Raw genomic sequence first — 23,344 nt, 5'->3', positions numbered from 1 at the left:
ACTTCTAACTCTTTCCTATTCACCGCCCCCCACAAACCTGCACTCTCCAATCCGCTTCACTCTGAGGTCCTAAAACACACCCCACCCTGCTCAAAACAACCACTCTGTTCAGACCCTACCCGGTCCAATGGCTTCCCCTGCTCAATCCCCAGTGAGTCCAGTTCACACCACTCCATCCCTTTCCCGAAATCAGACATTCTCAAAGATTGCTGGTGGGAGTGGGACTTGGTGCAAATTAAAAAAAAAAAAAAATCAAAGCCTCCTACTCCTGTATGATCAAGTCCCACAGAAATTCTCAAAGAATTCAAAAATATTTGAAAAGCTCTTCCCTCCTCATTAGTAATCAGTGAAATGCAAGTGAAAGGAAGTTAGATTAATATTTAGATAGTATTTCCCTCTTCTTAATTTGGCAGAGATGGAAAAGCCTCATGCCTGTGGTTGATGGTGGTGTGAGGAGTATAAATCGGTAAAGGTTTTGGGCAGACCCCTGGCAACGTGAATCAAATGTACCAGTGGGTGGGGCATTCCATTTCTAGGGATTTATCATAAAGGAATGAGGAATAAACAAAAACATCCATTCAGAACGTTCTTTGCAATACTAGGGAAATTTTAGACACTAGATATTCAATGCGAGAGCTAAAGTTAATGGCAAGACAGGTAAAGTAGGTAGTAAAGTAAGTGTGGGGATAGTCATGTTGGAATCATGCAGCCATTAAAATTTTGGTAGTGACCACTTAGGGTTGTAGAATAGGGTGCCAAGGACAGGAAATGTGATTATATTCATTTACGAAGGATCAAAGATTCCCTGTGACTTACCTCCCTGCCTGTTGGAGTCGGTGTCAGAAATGACAGCTGGTTTCTCCAGGGACAGTTCCCTCGGGAGCTGAGCGATGGCGTCTGGAGATGGTGTCCAGATCCCCTCCCCACATGACCTGATGTTGGCTGGTTGTTCCTTTTCCTCAGTTGTCACGGAAATTGCCTTCTTGAGGAGGACAAGCAGCTATTTTCCTCCCAATTAATCACGTAATGCAGCACAGGCATCAAGGAAGGAACTTTGACTCAGAATAGATCCAGCTCTCTGCTCGGTTTGCTGGTTTCATGTTTTGAAGATGATTCACATTTACTTAAGCTTCTTCCCCATATGTCCCGGACTTGTGTTTTATGACACCAGACGGGGAGACTAATTAAGCTTTAGAGTTCACTCCTGCAGTGCTTAAACTGAGATTCGCAATGACAGGTCTGGCAGTAATCAATATATCTGCTGCACTTGTAATGATTTAAAGGGGATGCCATGGTTACTGCTTGGCATAAAAGCCAATGAGTTCTGTAAATTTAATTTAGAGGAGTTATAACTTGATCACCCAGAAATATATTACCGAAGCATCTTGTGTTTCCAACAAAGCCCAAGGCGTGCTTCTAGGAAGATCTGTGATTTAATCAGGAGACTTTTCTTTACAATGAGGGAACTAACAGGTGACAATAGACCTCTGCCCAGCTCCTGAAACAGCCCTAAGCTGCAGGACTGTACAAGTTGTACAAGTTAAAAAAGGTGATTTCACCAACCTAAGTGCCAAGGACAGAGGAGTGGATTAAGATGTGTATATACACAATGGAATGTGTATGATAAGCTATGATAAGGTGAATTCTTGTCGTTTGTGACAACGTGAGTGGGGATTATGGTAAATGAAGTTAAGACAGAAGGAGAAAGACCTGATGATTTCACTCATGTGGAATAGCAAGAAACAAAGCAGAGGGGGTATCCGATGGACTGTGGTGCAGGACTATGGGTGCCCTGCTGGTGAGTGGGGATGATAATGTACATCTGAGGAGGTGTGAACCTGTACCCCTAAGTCATATACAGCGCTGTAAACCAATGTCTCCTCAATAAATGTAAGCAACAGTGATTTCACAATTAATGTCTATTTTTGCATGCTTCAATCAGACACCCAGCTACGAGCAAAGTCATTTGCAGGTCAGTCTAGAATACGGATGGTTTTTCTGGCTCTGGATACAGAAGTACATGTTGGCTTTCCCATTTGGGTGAGGGGCTGCTGCGTCCCCATCTGCTGGGGAGAGGGGTTGTGGAACGTCAGGCCCCCTTCCCTCCAGTTTAGTAATAAGAGGATCATTGTTGCATTTATTATTTTTTAAAAGATTTTATTTATGCATATGAGAGATGGGGTGTGGGCCAGAGGTATACGGGGGGGGGGAGGTGGTGGTGGTGAGAGAATTCGCCAGAGACAGAGTGGGGAGCAGAACAGGCAGACTGACTGAAATACACTGCTGAGGAGAGCAGCAGGGAGACAGGAGAGGTCTGCTGCACCATGTGGGTAGCTCCCTGGCTGGGGACTGAACTCATGCTGCAGTGGCGGTGGATAACTTCATAGTCCTGAGACTTAACCTCTCGCGCCACGAGGGAGGCCCCATTGTTGCATTTAAAAGAACAAAATGCTCTGCCTGCAAAAGCTCCCTCCACCTTGCTTCTGCCTGTTAACTGACGGTGACTTACGGATTTGTTATGTTAGCAGTTACATCTCTTGCCATACACACATCGGTTTCCCTCCCCATAGGTAGACCCTGATTTCATTGTGCTTCCTGCCACAGGACCCTTGTTTGTGCCCCCTCCCTTGGGGCTGAGGTTTAAAGGACGATACTTCTTGGAATGCGGCATTTGGTCACCCTCTGGCCGTCGGCCATCATTGGTCTTCCTTGTTTCATTTTGCTTTCCTTATCTCGGACCCCTTCCCCACTCCATTTTCTTCTCCTGAATATAACATTTTATCTGCAACATAATGTGTATTTGACAGAAGGATCTATGTCCAGACACACATCCTCAGTGATTCATCTATCCTGGAATAATGTTTTGTTGTGCTGTGTGCAGGTTTTTAATTTCAATAAATTCTACTGCTTTATGAATCTAACGTTTCTTTTCACGGCTTACTATATTTTTAAGCTAGAAGATTTAGGGTTGCTGCATAGATCTAGATTGTGACTTCTAACAGCATTCTCAGCCTTATTGGACAGAGTTGATTCTCTAATGACAGATGCTTGGATCACCTGCAACTCTGGGCTGACACTCCCTGAGGGTCTCCAGACACCGTCCCCGAGCAGAGAAGTCCTCCCTCACCCAGTCATGGGGTCACACCGCCTTATTTTAACTCCCTGCTTAGAAATTATTTCCTTGCATATTGTTTATTTGCTTGATACCTCAGTGCTCCCACTGGAACCTAAGTTTCATGCAAGCAGGGGTGTGTCTGCCTTGTTCTCCAGGGAATCCCAGAGTCTACATAACCAACTGGCCCCTTACACTGATTTCCTTTAAAAATCCAGGGGTGAGGTCATGATTGAAATTACCGTGGTCACTTTGGGAAGATAATCATAGGCTCCTGTGTTTTTGCCTGCAACGATTTTTAGCAGCTCCCCCTTAGAGCAGGTTTTAATTTCCTTGTCCTAAATGTGCTTCCTCTGGCATTCAGAGGCTGTGCCCCACCCTGACTTTCCAGGTCTCGGGAAGCCAGCTCAGTGCTTCCTTCTGTCGCTCATGACTGAGAAGCTTGCCCTCGAGTCCCATTCTTGCTGTTTGTCGCCTACACTGAGAATTTTATCCCCCAGCTTTTTAATTTGTGAACACACAAAAAATTCATTCTTGTCATCATGGGCTTTTTTTCACCTGTCACATCTCGAGTTTCAATTCTATGATCTTGACATCCTATTTCTAGAAGAAATGACTAAGTTTCTCATGCTTTAGAGTTAAAAATTGTTGATTTTGTTCCTTCGATGAAGACTTGGCATTGGCGTTTTCTTCCTTACTCTGTCCCAAGAGCTTTTACTTCCCATATGCCCAGAGGATGAAGCAGCAGGAATGGGAAAATCACAGAAATGTGATCAGAACAGGAAACTTGCTTTCTTCTGCTGCTCCAGTTGCGGTGGCGGTGTTTTAGCTCTATCAGCAGGTTGGGCGTGTCTGGGAAGAGGTGTTGGGGGGCAGGACTTGCTGGTAGAAAAGACTTCAGGTATGGGGGTTATTTAGCTCAGGTTTCATTGAACTCGTTTCTGGTGAGCAAAGAAAAGTGAGCATGTACTAACCACAGCTCACGGCACACTTGCACTAGTACACTGGGGACACAAACCCTTCAAGAACAATACTCAGTGCCTCTTCTATGTTCTGGGAAGTCGGCCTGCAATGTCATGACTGACAAGGTGAAGGGAGATCTCTTTCCTCCCCTGAACCTCTTCCCCACAGCTCCCCAAGACCTCCCAGCCACATAATAAATATGGCCGTGTGCAAAACACAGTCACAGCCCCACACCGGGAACCATGGATCTCGGGTTAATGGTCAGTGTGACCAGGAGAAGGAGCAAGTTGTGGCTGCCAAGCTCTTGTTGGAGGCGTTATGCCCGAACTTGGGGTTCCTCCTTTAAACATGTGCTCTTTGTAAATTCTGGCTGGCTTTCTTTCCCAAGAGGCTTTATGACATGCTCCCTGCACCTATTGGGCCACGTTTGCAAAGCAGAATCCCCACACAGAGAGGCCATTACTAGCCATTGGCCTTGGGAGTTGCTGCAGAACAGAGGTGAGGCGTGTGCTAGAGTCCACACTTACTTGATGTACATTTAAAGGCTTTACTGAGGATTGATTAAAAGGAAATGGCTTCCCATGGTAACTGAAGTCTGAGAAATAATTCAGGATCATCAAGTAATTCAGGATGCACTCCTTGTGGATTACCAAGTTTTGCACCTTTAGTGAGTTGAAACCTGTCACCTACTCCACTGACTTGGAGCCATTTGTCACTCCAGGCTCACTCCCCTGGTTCCAAACACGGCTCTGAGTAGGTTCTGGGCCTCTCTTCGCCCTTGCCACATCTTATCAAGCTGTGTGGAAGTGAATCCAAAGCATGAAGCCAGTATCCATCCAGCTAAGGAGAGTGAGGAGGGCAGCAGCCAGTGACCGTGGAGGTATCTGGAAAACACTTGCCCACAGGGAGCGACCTTGTCTCCATAACTTTGGGAAAGATTATCATCATTTTGGAAAGATATTGGTGCTCAGAGTTTCTTTTGTAGGACAATTGCTTCTAAGAGAATCGAGTGGAACAAAACACAAAGACTCACTTTTAGGATAATTAAAACTATTTTGGATTTTTTATTTATCAATCTGGTTTCTAATATAACTTTAGTTAAATGAAAGACATTCACAAAGAATATTAGGCATACATACATAATTTCCTTCTTTCATTCTAGTTTACATGCTGTTGCTTTTAGAGAGTGAAATTTTGTGTTATTTCACAGGGATGGAATCTTAATCGACTTGACAGAAAGAATATTTAGCCCAGTTTTTCACAACTCTAACCTCTGCAGTCACCATGCTCACTGGAAAAAAATTCAAAAACTGGACAGAACAGAACTTAGAAGGAGTATCACTGGGCACTGCTTCTTGGCCGAGTGAGAGGAGCCCTGGGTTTGCCCGGGCCCAGAACCCGGCCCTCCCCGCGGACAGCCCGGGCCAGGAAGCAGTGCAGACCAGCTTGGTAGACCTGTTCTTAAAGCACATTTTCATCTGGAAAATAAACTTGTAAATGCACGTTGGCTATTAACCCCTGTGTGTCCACCTGCTGTGCTGACCTCCTACCAGTCTCTGCTCAGCAGGAGAGACCCACCTTTCCACACGGCTTCCCTGCGTCATGACGCGTTTTACACACTACCGGTGCCCAAGAGGTACTGCAGGGAAGAAGAGGGAAGGATCCAGCCTTATGCAGGGAACGCACAGGCCGAGGGCCCCAGCTACGAGCTGAGCTCCAGTTTCTATGTGGTCTTTGCTAAGAAGCCCGCCCAGCCACACGCCACCCCCAGCGGGGCCCGAGGGCTTCAGGAGTGTGAGGTCTGACGTCTTTGCATCTCCCCAAGTTGACGGATTTGCTCCCCGGCCGTCTAACAACTGAGCAGCTGTGGAGCAACGACCCACAAGACCCTACGTTCCTGCACACGGGTGCGTGTCCACGGGCCTCCCCGACTTTGGCCTTTCGTTTCAAAGCATCCTGCCACTGAGAACCCAGGGCGCCTCACAATTGTCTCATGGAGGAGGTGAAACATCTGTCTTAAAAACGGGGTGAGGAAGGACGGGTTCAGGAATGACAAAGGTCAGAGTTCAGCTGACCCTCGGGGTCTATGTCCTCCAAACATTTAACAAACGGGGCCCCCAGTTTTTAGCTCAAATCAGCCAGGGGTGTGGCCGTGGTTTGTCACCTGTTTTAGCATCAGGGTCTCGGGGGGACTCCATCCCAGTCCTGTTTGCGGCTGCTCCCTGGAACTCCCTTGGGTAACTGCCTTTTGAGAACTGCTTGACGGGGAGGGCGAAAGGGAAGAAGCTCTGACGTGCTCATCAGGTGTTTATCGTTTGGAGGCGCGAGATGTAAAGGGATGACCAGAACGTTTGCACCTTAAGAAAATGGCGAGGGAGAAACGAGCACTTGGAAGGACTGTCCAGACTCAGAGACAGAAGGACGTTTCTTCCCGACGCTACACTGCTCATGTTCACACCTGGGGGCCGTTAGCTTTTTCCTGAAGAGCTTTCAGGGCCTGGCGCCGGGTCCAGCTCTCGGTGTGGCATCCGAGGCTGTTCCACGGCCGCTCACCCCTCACGTTAACATCTATTCTTTGGAGAGAGCCAAGTCTTTTTTCCTGTGCCTCGGAATTTCTGCTCCTGGGAGTGAAGGATGCTTGTCTATCAAACCCGGGGCCACAGGACATTGGTCTAACACCTGCACCCCAACTCTCACATGAGTTCAAGAAAAGCCTCCATGTCACCAGTCTCTCCCTCTGAGTAGCTGGTTAAAAGTCACCGGGAAATGTTTTCCTATATTAAGCCAGGGAATATACCTTCATACAGCTTTTTACCTCCTGCGCAGGTTTCCTTGACCCAGGGAGTGGTTTGCGGTGCCCGTGTGGTACTGTGCTCGCTGCAGTCTAAGCCCCTTCCAGCTTCTCGAAACACAGGTGCTTGTTATTTACAGAGCAGGCCTCCTGCCCAAACCACCCTCCACCGGCCACAAGTTTTCTGGAAGCTTAAAACGGCCTCTTATCTAAGAAAAGTTTGGTTTGTTTTCATTTTCTTGTTACTCCCAGAGGCTGCCACCAGCTGATCTGTGCTCCACCGATGGTGTATCGGGATACAGAGGAGGAGGTTTTTTGGTCAATGACTGACAAAACGAGACTGGGAGCCAGCTTGGGTCTGAATGCAGGGGTGGGGGGGCAGGTGTGTTGTTCTGAGCTTGCAGGGAGAGGGGAGCTGGATGAAAAAGCTTGCTTCTCTTTCTTCACCCAAGCAAATTATTTACCACAGAGAGTGCACTGGATAAGGACTGCACAATTACACTTAGAAATTTTGGTGCAAGATCACAATCCCAGGTTTCCAGCCCTCCACCCCACCTTGCCAACTAACACCTTCTCTGTCTTTTGTGTGCTGGCCCCTGGCTGGCTTGTAACCCCCTTAAGGGTGGAGCCACTCCTCATCCCTGCAGTCAATTTCTGTGCCCAAGCTTCCAAAATTCGGCAAGAGAAATGTTTAGTTTTATTTTTTGCCTCTGGTGGTAGAAAAAGAGGAAAGTAGTGAGGGCAGAGAAACAGTGAGAACACTGAAGTATCAGGAGAGGTTTTTGATTCTTTTAATCCCCTACTCGTTTTGGAAAGAAAGTGCTGAGACTGTGCATAAAGAATCGAGCTATCATGGGAAATGCAAGAAATAAATTTCCATCTGGCATTGTGCATGAAGTGCAAAAGTAATATAACACAAAGGAGGTCTAAAAGAACACGAAACATCTCTAAGACAGTGTTTAAAATCAGCTTTTTCAATTTTACAATACATAAAAGAACCCTTAATGGCAGTCATCTTGATTAACTAAACACCCTTTGTCTTCAGCATGTCATTTGCAAATCTTACATTGTGCTGACACTTAGTACTCTTTAATACTTTGCATTTTAAATGTGCCTTATGGAGAATGATCAAGACCTTTTAAAAAATGATCAAGACAAATTCTAATAATGTCTGAGGTCAGCAACCAAGAGCAAAAGGACTTCCTCTAGTTCTGTTGCCTTGACTTGTGTAAGGAGTAAACTGTTGGTCAATACTCCCTCTGGAATGTGTATGTATTGGTGAAATGTACCGTGGCAGCTCTGGATAACACTTTCCATTATTCAAGGAGTTGAGATCCTCCAGTAAGTTAGCTATACAGAGTATCCTGACAGTGTATCAATAACCCTAACAAAATGAGCCAGAATTTCCATTTTATTGAGGCAGGCCATCAGAAAACTGGCACCAATACATTTTAAACCTCATCTTACCCCTTTCCAGGAGAAGGAAAAAAGCAGTCATGCTGAATGCCCCCAAATGTGGAAGTTTAGTTTTTTCCTAAAAGTGTTTATTAAGTATAAGAGCCTGAACCCTAATGATCCTAAATGGTAGTTATGCAAGAAATAAAGTTTGTAATCTTTTTAGAAGTAAATGAACTGATTATTTTGGATCGTCCTATAGAAGCTTTGTCCCACTTGTTTACTCAAAGCCTATTTCATCAGATAAAATCAGGGAGTTACTTGTTGGAATAGTTGGTCAAGGTGTGATTGACTAGACATGTTTGTTGTCTGAGAAGCAACAATTACCAGCTGTGTGGTGAAACTGAGGTTCCAATGTGCTGCCACAGAAGATCCCTGAATCATGGCAGCCTGTCTGTTTGGGATGGAACACTACATGGAGGACTTAAAATTTGGCAGTGTTTTCCATTTGATTTCAGAGTAATAACGATGATAATAATAGTGGTCATAACTTGGCTTTATTACGGCATGTCCATTCAGTGGACGCTCTGCTAGGATTGTATCACAGGGGCTTAAAAATGAGTTTTAAAGCAAAATGAGAAGAGCAACCTAATTCACATACTCACTGGGAAGCGTCCACACTCTCACTACACTATGAAAGAAACAAATAGTAGCTCTCATTTCCCACTGGGATGCTCACACACATAATGTGATCCAATAGGTGTAGGCTAAAATCTTTTGTAATAGCTGGTCACTGTGGTGTTGTAGCTGATAGTGATACTGATCAGGTCTAAGACGACATACATGGGACGCTATTACCTTGCAGAACTAGATGAGAAATAAAGCCATTCCCAATAGGAAGCTAATTCCCCTCTGTTGTGATGCCCTCTGTTGTGTAGACTATGTTGTTTCATAAAGGATGCCACACATTTTTCCTCCTTCCACTGCGTCAGGTAGAACCTCAGACCATTGGCTTAGACTGAGGTCTCTGAAAACTGGCAGATAGTAAATTCCCTTTGTCCCTTTCTTTACCATTGACAGGACAGAAGAGGAATTATATGAACACGAACTAGTTACTACAGTAGCCCATTAAAAGTTGACTATAAGCAAAACGAAGAGAATGCTGGAGGTCATATGTATGTGCATCAGCTTTTCTCAAGAAAAAAATATCCACATTCTAAGGGCTCTTAAAAATGTAGAAAACTTGCCCTGTTACCATGGGTCTTTAGAATACCTCTAAACACACAAAATAAGACAGATAGTACCTACAAATTTCAACCATTGCTTAAACTCTAAAAGCATTTTTTGTATTATTTTGTTTTGATACAGAAGGGGAAACTCAGCTATAAAGAAATATTAAAAAGTATTTTTTGTGGTGATCAGTCTCAAGAATTTTCTGTTGTTTGCCTCCCCCAACTTGTGCTGATAGTTTAAGGATGTGCTCAGGAGTATGAAGCAGGGTGCTTTTGTCCCTATCCCTCCACCCCAGAGTTCCCCCCTCCCTGTCCCCTAGCCAAAGAGCCACCCCTCAAATGAGCCACTCCTTTTTGCTTTCGTCAATGGTCTCTGTGAAGTTGGGGTCGTTGTTCATGATGGCGGCGTCTGCGCTCTCTGCCGATTCCGCCCCCTTAGCTTCGTTGGTGTGGTAGGTGCCCTTGTGACGGAACATGTACCGGATGAGGAAGACCAAGGTGCAGAGGATGGTGAAGATCACCACGGCGATGACCCCTGGGGGGACGGGAGAACTAGAGATTAAACACGTCTTATGTACCCCCCAACACTTTTCCCCACTTAGGTTCCCTCAAACACTGCTCCCTCCCTTATAAAACACAAAACTCTAAATAATAAGATTTCCTTTTTCTGGCCTTGAAGGGCTCACAGGAACAATAGGAGTAACTTGTAGCTGAGCTCAAAGTAAAAATACTGGGCAAGATAATGAAATAATTGTTTTTAAACTGTGGACAACAAGCAAAGAACCGTGACATCTGAGAAAAGAGATTAAAAAAAAAAAAAAAACACACTTAGACCCTTCACTTTTTCCTAGTTTTCTGAATCAAGGCAATTTCTAGACAGAAGATTAGAATGCTTCTGAACATGTATAAATAATGATTCTAGAAAGCAAATCACATATATACCTAATAGCTTCAAAATAAATGAAGCAAAAATGGATAGAAAGAATTAGACCTATTCAGAATTATACTTGTATATAATCATGCTTGTATTAATATATTTCAACACTATTCTCTCAATAATTGATAGAGCAGTTAAATAGAAAATCAGCAAGGATAGAGACCTGAACAACACTCTTAACACACTTGACCTAATGCCAATCCTACATATCTTGAACTCTAGGAGAAACACTACTCATTTATGAGCCAGCATTATCCTGATACTAAAACCAGATATTATAAGGAAATGATAGGACATTTTTCATCAATGAAATTATAGCAAATCAAAGCCAGCAATATGTAAAAAAAAAAGATTATGAAGTATGACCAGGAATGCCATACTAATTTAGCATGTTAAGAAAATAAAGGAGAAAAACCATATGATCATCTCAACCACATGAGAGAGGCAGAGTGCAGCAGGTCACGTATTATGATTCCATTCATTTGACACTCTGAAGGAGGGGAAAGTACTCTATGTGAGTGAAAGAAGATCAGCGGTTGCCCTGGTTGGCAGTGGGGCAGGGGCAGGGTTGACCACCAAGGGCCCCAGAGCTTTCTGTGGATGGAAACGCTCTACATCTTGACAGACATATGGGTGATTAGGGGCAGATGCATTAGTCAGAAGTCACTGACCTATTACCCCTAAACAACTGCCTATTATACCTCAGTAATAAACACACACGAGAATAAGATCAAGCCAGAATGCTGGAAAACACAATTTAAGCACCACTTTGAATCATTCTAATTTTAGTCATCTATCTACATCTAGCTTCCCAGGTCTCTACTTTCCTCGCATGGAAAAGAAACCTACTGGCTAAGCCAAGTTGATCGGCTCCCTTTAAAATCCTTGTTATGTTTACAACATGAGCTAGACTCAGCGAGCACAAAACATCTTTAGAAGACAGAAGAAACATGGAGAGAAGAGGTCTAGTGGGCCCCAGGGTTAGCATGACTGAGCCAAGCAGGATGGTCATTTTCCAGCTGTCTGTGGCGAGGAGACAACCAGAAGATCTGAGAAATGTTGGCCTATTCCTGATCATTTTTATGAAGAAACCCACATCTGATCTATCCCTCCTCATTTGGTGCTAAGGTATCCTGGCCCATGTGAGCTGTGAGAGGACAAAACAGACCAACAGAGGCAGGAGGAAGAAATGACTTGGCATAGGGGACTCCCACTCTGGCTACCTCCCCTCTACCTTTCTTTTATGCCTGTCAGCAGTTCCTCCACATCCCTACTTTACCATCTTGTCATATTTAAGAGGCAAAATAAAGCCAAAATTGACATGAGTAGTGTCAAGATCAGACTTGCCTCCGAAAGGAATTTTTTCCCTAGACGACGACTTTATTGAAAATTATTGAGGCCCACAGGTGAGCAGCCTCAGGAGAGCACCCACCTCCAATGATAGCCGAGTTCCTGTTCACTCCATTTCTGATGGCTTGACCTTGTCCGGGGTTATAGGGGAAGTCGGCACTGGCTGTGGAGAGACAGGGAGGCTGAGTCAAGTGTACCATTAACCCTGGGCATTTCGTCGCGTGACTCCTCAACCCTTCTTTCCCACCTCGGATGGATGCGTTTTGCTCTTGTTTTCCCGAAGAGCCACAGCCTTCCCCACCTTGTTTCCTGCTGTTCTCCCTACTTTCAGGGATTTATTGATAACTTAAGCCTTCTTGTCCTAAGGCGCTTACTCCCTTGAGGAGAATCCATTTTATTCCAGCCAGCAGAATGATAACCATTTTGACAGATATATTTCAAATGATTTCATTGCAACTGACCTTGCCCCAATACCAACATCCTCTTGGAAATGCAGAGGCCCAAGAGACCGCATTGAACGGCAAGCTCCCCATCACACACGCTCCCTTCTATGAGGCCCCCTGCACCCATCTGCTGGAGGGTTGAGCAGGTTGAGTGGAGCTAAAGTATGAAGAAACTACCCGCTGGCAAACACTGAGTAGGTCCAAATGTGAAGGGTCATTTCAAGGTACCCTTTAGAATCTGAACCCAGAATCCACTGTAAGAACAGGACTGTCTGCACTGGCTGTCAAATTATCATCGTATTTCATGGTCTTAAGGCAACCAAGCGATTTAGCCCAGGTATTCTCCCCATTGCTGGTGGCTGCTGGGCTGCCGAGGAAGGCCAGTGAGGTTGAAAGGCCTCTAGCTCTCTCGGCCTGACTTCAGAAGCTGAGTAAGACGCTTTGTCTGACAAGGGTAAATCCACAGCATCTACCGAGCAATGTGGTAGAGTAAGACCTGGGAACCAGCTGTGGAAGTACAGAAAGCACATGCCCTTGTTCCAACATGGGACGGCGCAGAGAGAAACGTCACCTCCTCATAGAAACACCGGCGAGCTCAGGAATTGTGCTAACTGCACGGACAAAATCTGTTTACAGAATGAACGATTAAGGGGAATTTTAAAGCAGGTGCTCGGGTGCAAGAGTGATTTAGAAGTTGGTGGTAAGAACAGCATATGTAAGAATTTGTGAATTCTTTAACCTCCAATTCCTTCCTGTCCCAGAGAGCAGGTCAGGAGGAGATGGAGCAGGAAAGCCCTTTCTTTTCCTCGAGAAGGTAAATGAAGTGCTCCGGGTGCTGATCTCAAAAGATGTAAAATGGTAGACTTCAGGCTCAGACACCAATTGCACTAAAACACACACATTTAAGTGCACCCAGAAATAAACTGAGATGATCTAACAGCGAGCGTGCCCGCCCCACAATGAAAGGCACTAAAAGCTTCAGGTTGTCACATATCAGGGACGAAAAAATTAGATAGTCTCTGACATCTCCCAGGGAAAATATTGCCATGGAAACCATTGGTGCTTCAGCATGTAAAGTGATAATTTGAGTCAATTCAACCCAACTGCTATTAATTAGAATTTAATTTAAACCGCAACACGGCTTTTGCAGGGGGCCTGGGTCAGATGATGTAGACATAGACATGCCTTTGTTCTCTCCATGCTGCTTCATTGCATTTCACTTTATTCTTTTCTAATCGGAGCTCTATGTCCGGCATTCTTTTTCTCCAGTCGTGTTTTGGCCTGTCACTCCCGACTGGTAGTTTAGAAGCAGATCTGAAAACAGATGCTGCTGCTGCAGAGGAAGGGTTCTCTGCTTCATCTGGGGAGCTGCTGTGGCCGATCGCACCGTCAGGAAGCATGTCCCGGCCAGCAGGGTGTCATCCCCATGTCTGGCGCTGAACTTCAGGCCGGCGTTTACACCTAGGCCCTGCCCCTCGGTTGCTCAAGAAAGAGCCAGCCAGAGTTTCCAATTTCAAGTGGGACGAGATTATGTATTTTTGGCTTCTGACTCTGAAAGTGTTTCCAGCTTCTTCAAGGACAGGCCGAGGGCCAGCTGTTTGCCCGAGTGTCCCAGAGCCAGTGGCCAAAGGGGTTGACTAGGTGAAACGGCACCGAGTAAAAGAAACCATCAGCTGTCTCGTTTACACAACGCCCACGTTTATAGGAAAAGACTGAATGAGCCATTGATTTTATGAGAGTCCCTCCTTCCTATTTTTTCACCAGCTTCTGAATGGCCTCAGTTGCCTTTCCAAAAAAAGACTGACCCGCCCAGACGCGACTGGAGGGACGTTCTTTGTGATGAATTATGAATAAGGTGTCTGTACTGGAAAGAGCTTGTTATTGATAGAAGCCCAGACTTTGCATTCCAGAAAAGAAACCCGGGATGAGGGTGTCTGTGTCCATGTCAGAGGCCCAGGCCGGCGCCATGGCCAGTGGGGGATTCTCAGTGATGCCTGCTTGTGAGTCGACCGTCCTTGGAGAACGTCACCATCCTTGCGGGTGACGGCGTCACGCTGGCGTTTACAGGCTCGTGGGCCCCTGCCTGCCTCTCCAACTGAGCAGCTACAAGGCAGGCAGCTGTAAGGCCAGGTAGCTGGCGGGTGCAGGCCCCAAGGGTGCTGTCTGACTGTTAGGACTTTCTGTGCCTCTCACTGCAGTTCTTGAACCTCGCAAGTCCAGGGAGCCCCAGGAGGGGCTGGGGGACCCCGAAGTGGCCTTTTCCTTCACTCATGACTGTCAGATGCCCTGTGGGGGTGGGTGACCCCCCCCCCACCCGGCTCTGTCACGGGGTGATATCAGGAAGGTGATATCACTGCCTTATCAGGAAGGCAGGAATGAAAGAGCCCCCAATGCTGGGGAGTAGGGTCCATTTGGGAGGCACCAATAAACCCCTGAAAAAAATTTCTGGAATGCACCCAGGTGTGGCCACAGCCTCCTGACCCAGGACCCAACAGCCCCCGCCCTGTTCCCGGTAGCCCTGGGGCAGGCGATGGCGCCTCACAGCTTTTCCTTCTCCTTGGCCTCATTCTGGTGTGTCTTGAGGGGACAGTAACTGAGTTGGTTCTTGGGGGGGGCTTTTGGCCAGTGCTTTCCAACCTCCAAATACCCTGGGCCTTGTGAGGATGCAGATTCTGAGCTAGCTGGTCTGGAGTGGGACTAGGCGTGGCCTTTCTAACAGGCCAGGGCTCACCTGGAGCAGCGGGGCTTTCCTGAGACTCCTGGGCACCCCCCAGCTGTTGAGCATGTGCTTTAATGGAAGGGGGTGCTAGGTGGGCAGTGAGGACCTAGTCTTTTTGAGGCAGAACCACTGGGTGCTCTTAACCTGCCCAAGTCCCGTGGCTCTCTTTTCTCCCGCCCTGTTTCTGCTCAAGGGCAGAGGAAGCTACAGTAGGGACACCACTTTCAACCCTGAGCATGAGTCTTAAGTGTTCTGAATGGAGATGGAAGCGTTTATTACTAATCAATATGAAGAGCAGTTGAGGAAAAAAAAAAGTCAAGGAGCTCAATAAATGGTTCTCGGAGGCAACTCCTCAGAGACCTTCCCTGGTTAAATTACAAGCTAGTTCTCCCGAAGCAAGTCTCTCAGACAAAAGGGTGCCTCTCAGCACAGCGCTTCCTGGCGTGACAGGTGTGTTCACAGGGATATGAGACAGAAGACACATTTGTTGTAAATCTTGGGTGGTTGGTTTTTCTGTTCTTTGACAGAATCCTGCATCAGCACCGCTGGCTCTTGCCCGGGTGGCGCTACGGGTGCCAGGCAGCCCTGGGCCTGGCCTGGCCAGTCAGAACATGGCACCCAGTGGCCCGGGGCCCCAGGTCGACGCCTGCCCTTGATGATGCCCAGGTGACAGGTGTAGGCACTTTCCTGGCCGCGTGAGCAGCCCTGTCACCGGGTCTCAGTTATCATGTCTGTGGCCTCCTCACTGGCCAGGCAGCGTCCGCAAGAATTGGGTGTGCTGCATCGTGGAAACAACCTTATATGTAAGGAGACAGTGGGTGAGAAAATAAGAGGAAAACAGCCAATCCTAGTAAAAAAGCCCCAAACGCATCTTTTGAAGGCATTCCGTGCCGTGGTCCTCCACCTTTGCTCCAGACAGTGGTCAAGCACTGGGCGCGTTCAGAAGACAGCGGCCGTCAGCAGGCCTGGGCCTGAGGCTTCCGTGGGAGCGCACTCCATGGGGCAGGCGAGGGTCAGCAAGGGCGCTGGACGCCAGCAGGTTCGGCTTTGGAGCCTGGTGACGACTTTCAAAGGTGCCCAAATCAGATACCCCAAGATCCTTAGAACTGGTCCCCTCAGATTGCCCTCTCTGGCCGCAAAGGATTTAAGATTTATTTATGCATACAAGAGCTGGGGTGTAGGCTAGAGGTGGGGGTGTGTGTGAGAGGATTCACCAGAGACAGAGTGGGGAGCACAACAGGCGGATCTACTGAAACACACGCTGCAGATAGCGGCATAGTGTGGAGAATTAACTCTTTGCGCCACCAGGGGGGTGACCCAGCTTCCCCCCACCCCAATTCTGGGATAAGAGCAATGAGGAGGAGCTTCTGGCCTAAGTCCCCACCCTAATTGAAAGGGATCCTCATGTCCTGAGCTTCGGCCCTTTTCCTGACTGGTGACGCCATCTCTGCCCCTCTCTAAGGCCCGCGTGACTCAGGCGGGGGCTCACAGGTGTAGCCTCTTCAGTGGACGTGGCTAACTAGCGCCTCGCTACTCACAGGGTCAGGATGAGGTCACGGCCCAGGTCCTAAACACAAGATTAATATCCCCAGCACCCACTTTTAGAATTTACAACTCTGTAAACTCCCCACATATGTAATTGTTAAATTGATTTTCCTTCCTAACCCCTGGGACGCTGTCTGGATCCCTCGCCAGCCGGGGGGATCCCAGAGGCATGAGGATTTCCTCTGTGCCCGACAGGCCGGCACCAGAAGCGTCATCTAGAGTTGAGCTCCCCACGCGAGCCTCTTCTAGCCACCCGAGGAATCAGGTGAGGGTCAAGGTCTACGTTGCGCCCCCTCTGTGGAAATTTCCAGAAAGTCCCAAGGCCATACTTCCCCTGCGGAAGGCTCTCTTGGAAACCGGTGTATTAACACGCTTGGTTTTGTCACCCTGTGTGTACACCTTTCCAGGTAGTGCAGTGAGGAATAAAGGGCACGGAACACTTCATCTGCGACGAGCAGAACCTGCAGGAACCGCCTGGATGCAGAGAACAAGCCCCAAGTCCCCGCAGCCTCGCCCTGCCCGTGTCCACATGGCCTTGGCCCTATCAGCAGTAAAGCCGGCCCTGGCATGCACAAGCGCGCAGGGGCGGGGTGGGGGGCCTGAAACTGGGGGTGCGCACAGCCCGGCCCCGCTGTGCGGTCAATTAGAGGGCTCTGTGAGCGAAGCGAAAGCACGTTTAAAAATTAATTCTGCACATATTTCAAGTCTTATCCGTGCCCGCTTGGGCCCTGGCTTTTAAAATACTCTTTTCAGCTGCATTAGCACAAGTGAAAATTTTCACTCTAATCCCAAGACAATGTCTCTTCTTCCAAGAAGGCTGACGGCAGAAAACGCAGTCTGCCTCCCCACGCTAGGAACGGTCTTGTGAGCTGTTCTCTTCCTGAATGAGCCTTGGGTCTCAGGGACCCACTTTGGTGCTGGCAGTTGGGGGCCACGTCCTTATGAGGATGTGATAAACACCAACCCCCGCCCTCCCCAGGTGGCCCTGTCACCACTGTTCTTCACACTCACGTCAACAGACTGTGAAAGATTTAATTGGTTCTAGAAGTCTCAGAGGGTTTTTCCCCCCTAAATTAAGAAAAACAGTAGCAGAAATTGAGTAGTAGAAATTTTACCCACATGTAGGAAAATTATTTCAGACCTCCACTATGTATTTAATGGGTGACAGAAGAAGAGAGGAAAACAGTTCAGGGTAGAGAACTGGAATTCCTTCGCGTGTAAATTCAAAGTTTCACAGGAGGAGAGTGGAGAAAGCAGGAGCCTGAAGGGGTGTTTCCCCCGCCAGCACTTCAGACCTGACGCCCCTGCCCTGAGCCCTCACCACCAGCCCTGTCTGACCTTAAGGGGCCAGTGACCAGGTGCTCAAGAAGCTCCCCGGGCCGCTGACAGGCAGGCGTGGAGCCAGCCGCCATCCACGGGGGTTCGCGGAGGGGGTGAAGGCGTTTCCCAAGTCCCACTTTTCTCCTCTTTAAAGTGGGGCTAAATAACGTACACCCAGCCTGCCACACAGGCCTCGGTCAGGATAAAAATAAAGTCACACGGGGAGCATTTTAGCAACTCAAGTCGCTTACAAATCTAGGTTATAGCTTCTGCCCTTAGCCTCCCCGGTTTTCTAACGGTTAAACCTCCAATTCTCAAAACTCTTTCAGCCTTTTCTGGAGGGGGAAGCCAGAGGCACACGTGCACCGGTGCACCCCAGGGCCTCTCGGGACCCGACGGCATGACAGACTGGCATAGATGCCCAAGAAAAAGCCAGGGCAGGGAGAAGACCGGGCCGAGCCCAACCTCCTTGGGCTCAAGTCCATTGGAAGGGATGACGGGCGGAGGAAGAGGAGGGTTAGGACTGAGAGAAGCCCACAGTGGGAGGAGATTAGGAGCCCCCCAGACTGAGGTCTGTGCTCCTTGTGGTAGATTCAGGGTTAAGGAATTCTGCTTAGGAAAGCACAGAAGCCGGAGGAAAGCACAGGTGAGGAGGCACATTGAGGGGACCCCCCCTTCCCTGGGGCACGCAGGGATGTTTGCTCCTGCAGCATTTCTTCCCCAGATCCCTACAGTTTTGCAGAACAGTCTGCAAGATCTGCTCTTCCGCAGACGCGGGCACCTGGCTAGCCCGGGGGCCCCTTCGGGTGACAGGTGAGTCTGGTTTTCAGGTCCAGACTGGCCTCAGCCCTGGGGCAGGGGGCAGGGGGTGTCTCAGAGTGAGTCTTAGGCTTGGCCTTAGATCTCTCAACTCTGAGGCTTCCATGAGACACACACATGCGTCCTGACGAGAACAGAACTGAATTCAGCGCCAGAGTGAAAGAGCAGGAAACAAATTTAAAGAGGTTAAAAAAACCCAGAAAAACCGGACTAAACCCAGAGCCCGTTCTTTGAAACTAAGGAAGACAACCTAATCAAAGAGAAAGTGGGGGTGAGAGACCTAAGCTTACGGATAAAAAATACGAGTAAGAAATTTTCGAGACTGGAAATTATGAAAGCGTATTTTCTACGCTGTAGAAAGGAATTTGACCCCTAGATTCAAGGCATGAATTTCTAAAATAAAAATCTTTAAGAAAGCATTACTGCACATGAGAAAGAAAGTCTAATTAGACCAATTATCATAAAAGAAATGGAGAGAGCCGTCAGAGAGCCATGCCCGAAGAAATGTGGCGCCTTTGCAGGCGAAGGAGCTTTCCAGGAGAATGAGCTTTCCCTGCAGGCTTCGGGGACGCTGCTGCGCTATTTCTACCCCAGCCACTCAGGGCCCCGGGCACTGCAGTATGGGCATCACCTGGGTGCTGCCTCTGACCTATGACCTGCAGGCAGGAATGCCCCCAGGGATCTGAAGCACTGGTTTGCATCATTCCGCAAATTAGACTGAAGTTCAGCCTGGGGAGCCGGGGGCTGCAGGGTGGGCAGGGCTGCATTCCGTCTGAGGACTCGAAGGAAGATTTGCTTCCATGCCCATCCTGTCCCACGTCCAGCCTTGTGGCTGTCAGACACAGCTTCCCGTTTCTCTTCTAGTGTCTTCTAGAAACTTCCCACCTCCCCTGCTGGGTGGGCCCTTCTTTCTTTTTATGAAGTTGCCATAAGGTTAAAACTCAAGCCCATCCCCCTCCAGTAAGAGGACACAATAAACCATTTCACCCAACAATGGTTGCTGTAAACAAAAAACCCCAAACTAAATAAAGCCATTAGTAAAAAACAAACAAGCAAACAAACAAAAAAACACCTTAAGAGGATGCCCCAGCACAACAAAATGTGGGTAATGCAGGGAATGAAGGTCTGGTTCAGTACTGGAGGGTCGATTCCTACGAGGGAGCCCACTAACCCATCACGGAAGTGAAAGCACATGGTCACCTCCGTAGACACTGAGGTGGCATTAGACCCTCTGCAACATCCTGGTAAGACTTAGCAAAACAGGAATCCTTATGCAAAGCACCGGGCGGCTGAAGCGCTGTGTGGGTGTCAGGTACGTGTGCAGGCAGAAATCTGAGGTGGTCCCTGAGATTCGTGGCCCCTGGTGGACAAACCCCTCCTCCTAATCAATGAAACACTCATCTGGTGCCTTTGTGGCCAATTTTGCTGATGTAATTAGGTGCCAGATTAGCTGACCTAAGAGAGTTTTGTTTAGGAATTCTGAGTTTTGTGCTTGGCCAAAAAAGGAGGAACAAGTTAGAAATTCCCTTGTAGGGAAATGTTTTAAAATTATCTTCATGACGACTTTGTAGGAGGGGCCGGGAAGGCATCCTCTGCAGACAGGAAGACGTTATTTAGATGGATGTCCATCCTGCTGTCGTTAAGATAAAATTCAAATTTCAATAAATCTCTAAACAGTCTCAAAAAAGGACTGGAGTTCTAAAATAATGTGGTTATTTTAAATGTAAAGGAAACGTGTGAGGATAGGAGAATCTGGAAGAAAACACAAAAGGGAAATTAGCTTTACGAGATGAATGGTATTGTTAGGGGGAAAAGGATGTCCCAAAGCAAATTCCATATAGGCTTTGTGGACTCCACCCTCACCCCAGGTCAAAGCCAAAGACACTGGGAACTTCCCCCTAACAGTATGACAGAAGCTCAGTCGTTAGCACAACTGGTCCCTGCTTTGTGAAGTCAGGTTGCTGCAACAGGTCCGGGAACCCAGAGGTGACTAAGCCAAACACCAAGGGCGATTCGGAATAGGACGGGCGGGGACAGGGAGCAAGAGCCACAGGGCTGGAAAGACCAGGCGGCCTCTGAGAAAGAAGGAAGCTTCCTCCCTTGCTTCTCCCATCCAAATACATTTCAAGGGGAGAAAATCTGTATCTTATAAATAAAACAAAATCATGAGATTTTGTGGAATAAAGTGGAATAATGTGTGGGGTAACTGGCTTTTCGCACCCCTAGCCTCTGGCGAGCACCTGTGGCTTTGATTGTGTTGCTGCAGAAGGCACCGGGGAGCATGGGCGCGGGGCACGCGTGCCTGTTGTGGATGCCTGGAGCATGGGCACGCATAAGTGCACACCTGAGCCTGGAGGCGGGTGAAAAGCAGGGGGCGGCCGGTGTAAGTCCAGAAGGGGCGAGACCATGAGATGACGCCAGAGAGCCCAGAGAAGTATAAAGATTGGCTGGGGGGCTCGTTGCCTGCCTGCGTCCCCCTCAGCCCCCTGCCCGGCCCGGCCTGCCTCCCTGCCTGCCTGCCTCCTTGTGAGACCGGTTCCCTGAGAGCATTAAAGCCCGAAAGATCCACCGAGGGCTCTGGGACTCCTTTATCCATCTGCCAAATTGATAGTGACCTGCCCTGTGCTTGCTGGCCCTACATATTCAAAATAACTTCCGAATGGAGAAAGCACGGCACAAACCAAACACCAAGAGACATTTTGTATTTTACCTATTAAAATTTAGAAGGAATTTTTCCCCGGGGTGGGGGGAACCCTGTAATGACAAAAAATGAGCTCAAATTGGGAAAACATTCAAACACGTAGCAACATATTCATTTCCGTCATAAAGAATGGTGGGTCAAGTAGTGAAGGAGCAACAAACCAACAGGAAGGAATATAAATGGACAGATGATTCTTTGGTCAAAGAATATAAACGGGAAGTTCATGGGGAAACATACAGGGACTAATAAGCTCACATGAAGTCACCTCATCTCACTCATGATTCACAAGTTCCAAATTAAAATTTCACTTTCCAAATAAAATATTACAGCAAGATTTAAAAGAATATGATGTCCTGAGTGGGTAGAGGTGAGGAGGAGACACCCCTATCTTACTGGGCTGCAGAGGGGCTATGCATCATTGGGGGGTGATCTTTAACAGCTGCTGTCAAGATTAAAAGTAGGTCCCTCCAGTTCCTCAGTCTACTAAAAATGGAGCTGCCATAAGACCCAGCAATTCCACTCCAAGGGATCTGCTCAAAGGACACAGAAACATTAATATAAAAGATACCTGCATACCTATGCTTGTTGCAGCACTATTTACAATAGCTAAGCTTTGGAAACAACCCAAAAGCCCAAAAATAGATGACTGGATCAAGAAGATGTGGTCCATATACACAATGGAATATTACTCAGCATTCAAAAAAGATAAACACATGCACTTTGCAGCAACATGGATGGAGCTAGAAGGGATCATGCTCAGCGAAATAAATTGAAAGGAAAAAGAAAAACACTGGATGGTTTCATTTATAGGAGGAATATAGGGGATCAAGGAAAAAAAACCAACAAAACTATAACAAAACAAAACAAAAATAAACAGACAACTATGAATCAGAGACATTCTGCAGGGGAAGGGGAGGGACAAGGATTAAAACGAGGGCGGGAACTGGTGAATTAGGGGTGGAAATTCTTTGGGGACTACACCTGAGAAAAGCAAGCAAACATTGTAAGAAAAAAATAGATTAAAAAAAAAAGCAGGTGCCTCCACTCACCAAAATCACGTGTGCAAAGCCACTCACCATGGAAACGAAAGACCGGGCCAGCTGCCCACACAAGCGTGAGATCAAAGATCTGAAACTTTATTATCACGCTGGACTTAAACAACAGAACTGTGCCCGCGGCCTTGGCAGAAAGGCAGCATCTGGCAGGTCTGCAGGAGAAGGGGGCGCGTGAGGAAATGGGGGTCACGCATGTTCTGTCGGCTCCTGAGGAGCACGCGGGATGCAGGTAATGAAAAGATGGGGTGTCAGGAAGGAAGCACACGAGTCGTGCCATCTTAGCACAAGGATGAAAGAAGGAATCTCGGAGACAATGAAATCCCCCTGAACGGGGCAGACAGGGTAAGTGCTTGCAGGTGGTGAAGAAAGGCCCCAGCTTGCGACCAGGAAGGAGCGGGGCTGGCGAGAGCCGTGGTAAAGCGGGCATCCTCTCTGCACGCGGGCACGCGAAGATTTAAAAATATTTTCTCTTCAGGTGGTGGAAAGGAAATTTGGAAATCTAGATGAGAAACTGAATCATTAAAATCCTTGGCAGTGGAGACTTGCGGCAGGAGGAGTCAGACTCCGTGTGGGGTGCAGTGGGGTGTGGCCAGCCGAGGCCTGGTGCCCAATGAGGCACCCGTGCGTTGTGGAGCTTCCTGGACAAGTGGGGTTACACTGAGGAGCCCCAGGACCATCACTCTCAGCTGACAGGGGTTTGAACTACACTTGTCCACTTTAACACGCAGACCGGTTGTGGGGGGCAACTAAGTTTTTCTTGGCTATTCCAAGGCGCTAGGGTGGGCACCCCTGACCCCTCTGCTATTTAAGGGTCCCTGGAGGGGCCCAATTTATTGGGGAGAACTGGATCCCTAAGAGGGCTAGTTTATAGGTCAACCTGAGTAAGTCTGCTAGACAAGCCTGGGCTGGGGTTCTGGATCCCTGACCATCTCTGACCTTGAACCTGGGCAAGGGAAGATGTA

At 47.8% G+C, this 23,344-nt stretch overlaps 1 protein-coding gene across 1 annotated transcript in view; it reads right to left on the bottom strand.

Moving 5' to 3' along the window:
* Positions 1-5,119: 5,119 nt before the first annotated feature.
* The window catches only part of CNTNAP2 (contactin associated protein 2), a 1,162,155-nt gene continuing 1,143,930 nt past the window's right edge, over positions 5,120-23,344 (bottom strand). Inside the window, exons 23-24 of the mRNA XM_037515219.2 lie at positions 11,863-11,943; positions 5,120-10,028 (exon numbers count right to left, since the gene is read on the bottom strand). Of these exons, the coding sequence (XP_037371116.2) occupies positions 9,829-10,028; positions 11,863-11,943 (281 nt within the window). The 3' untranslated portion in view covers positions 5,120-9,828. The remainder of the gene's footprint in view (positions 10,029-11,862; positions 11,944-23,344) is intronic.

Source organism: Talpa occidentalis, unplaced genomic scaffold (genome assembly GCF_014898055.3).
Source record: "Talpa occidentalis isolate TD23 unplaced genomic scaffold, MPIMG_talOcc4v2.1, whole genome shotgun sequence".
NCBI lineage: Eukaryota > Metazoa > Chordata > Mammalia > Eulipotyphla > Talpidae > Talpa > Talpa occidentalis.
This window is presented reverse-complemented; position numbering and strand designations above follow the sequence as displayed.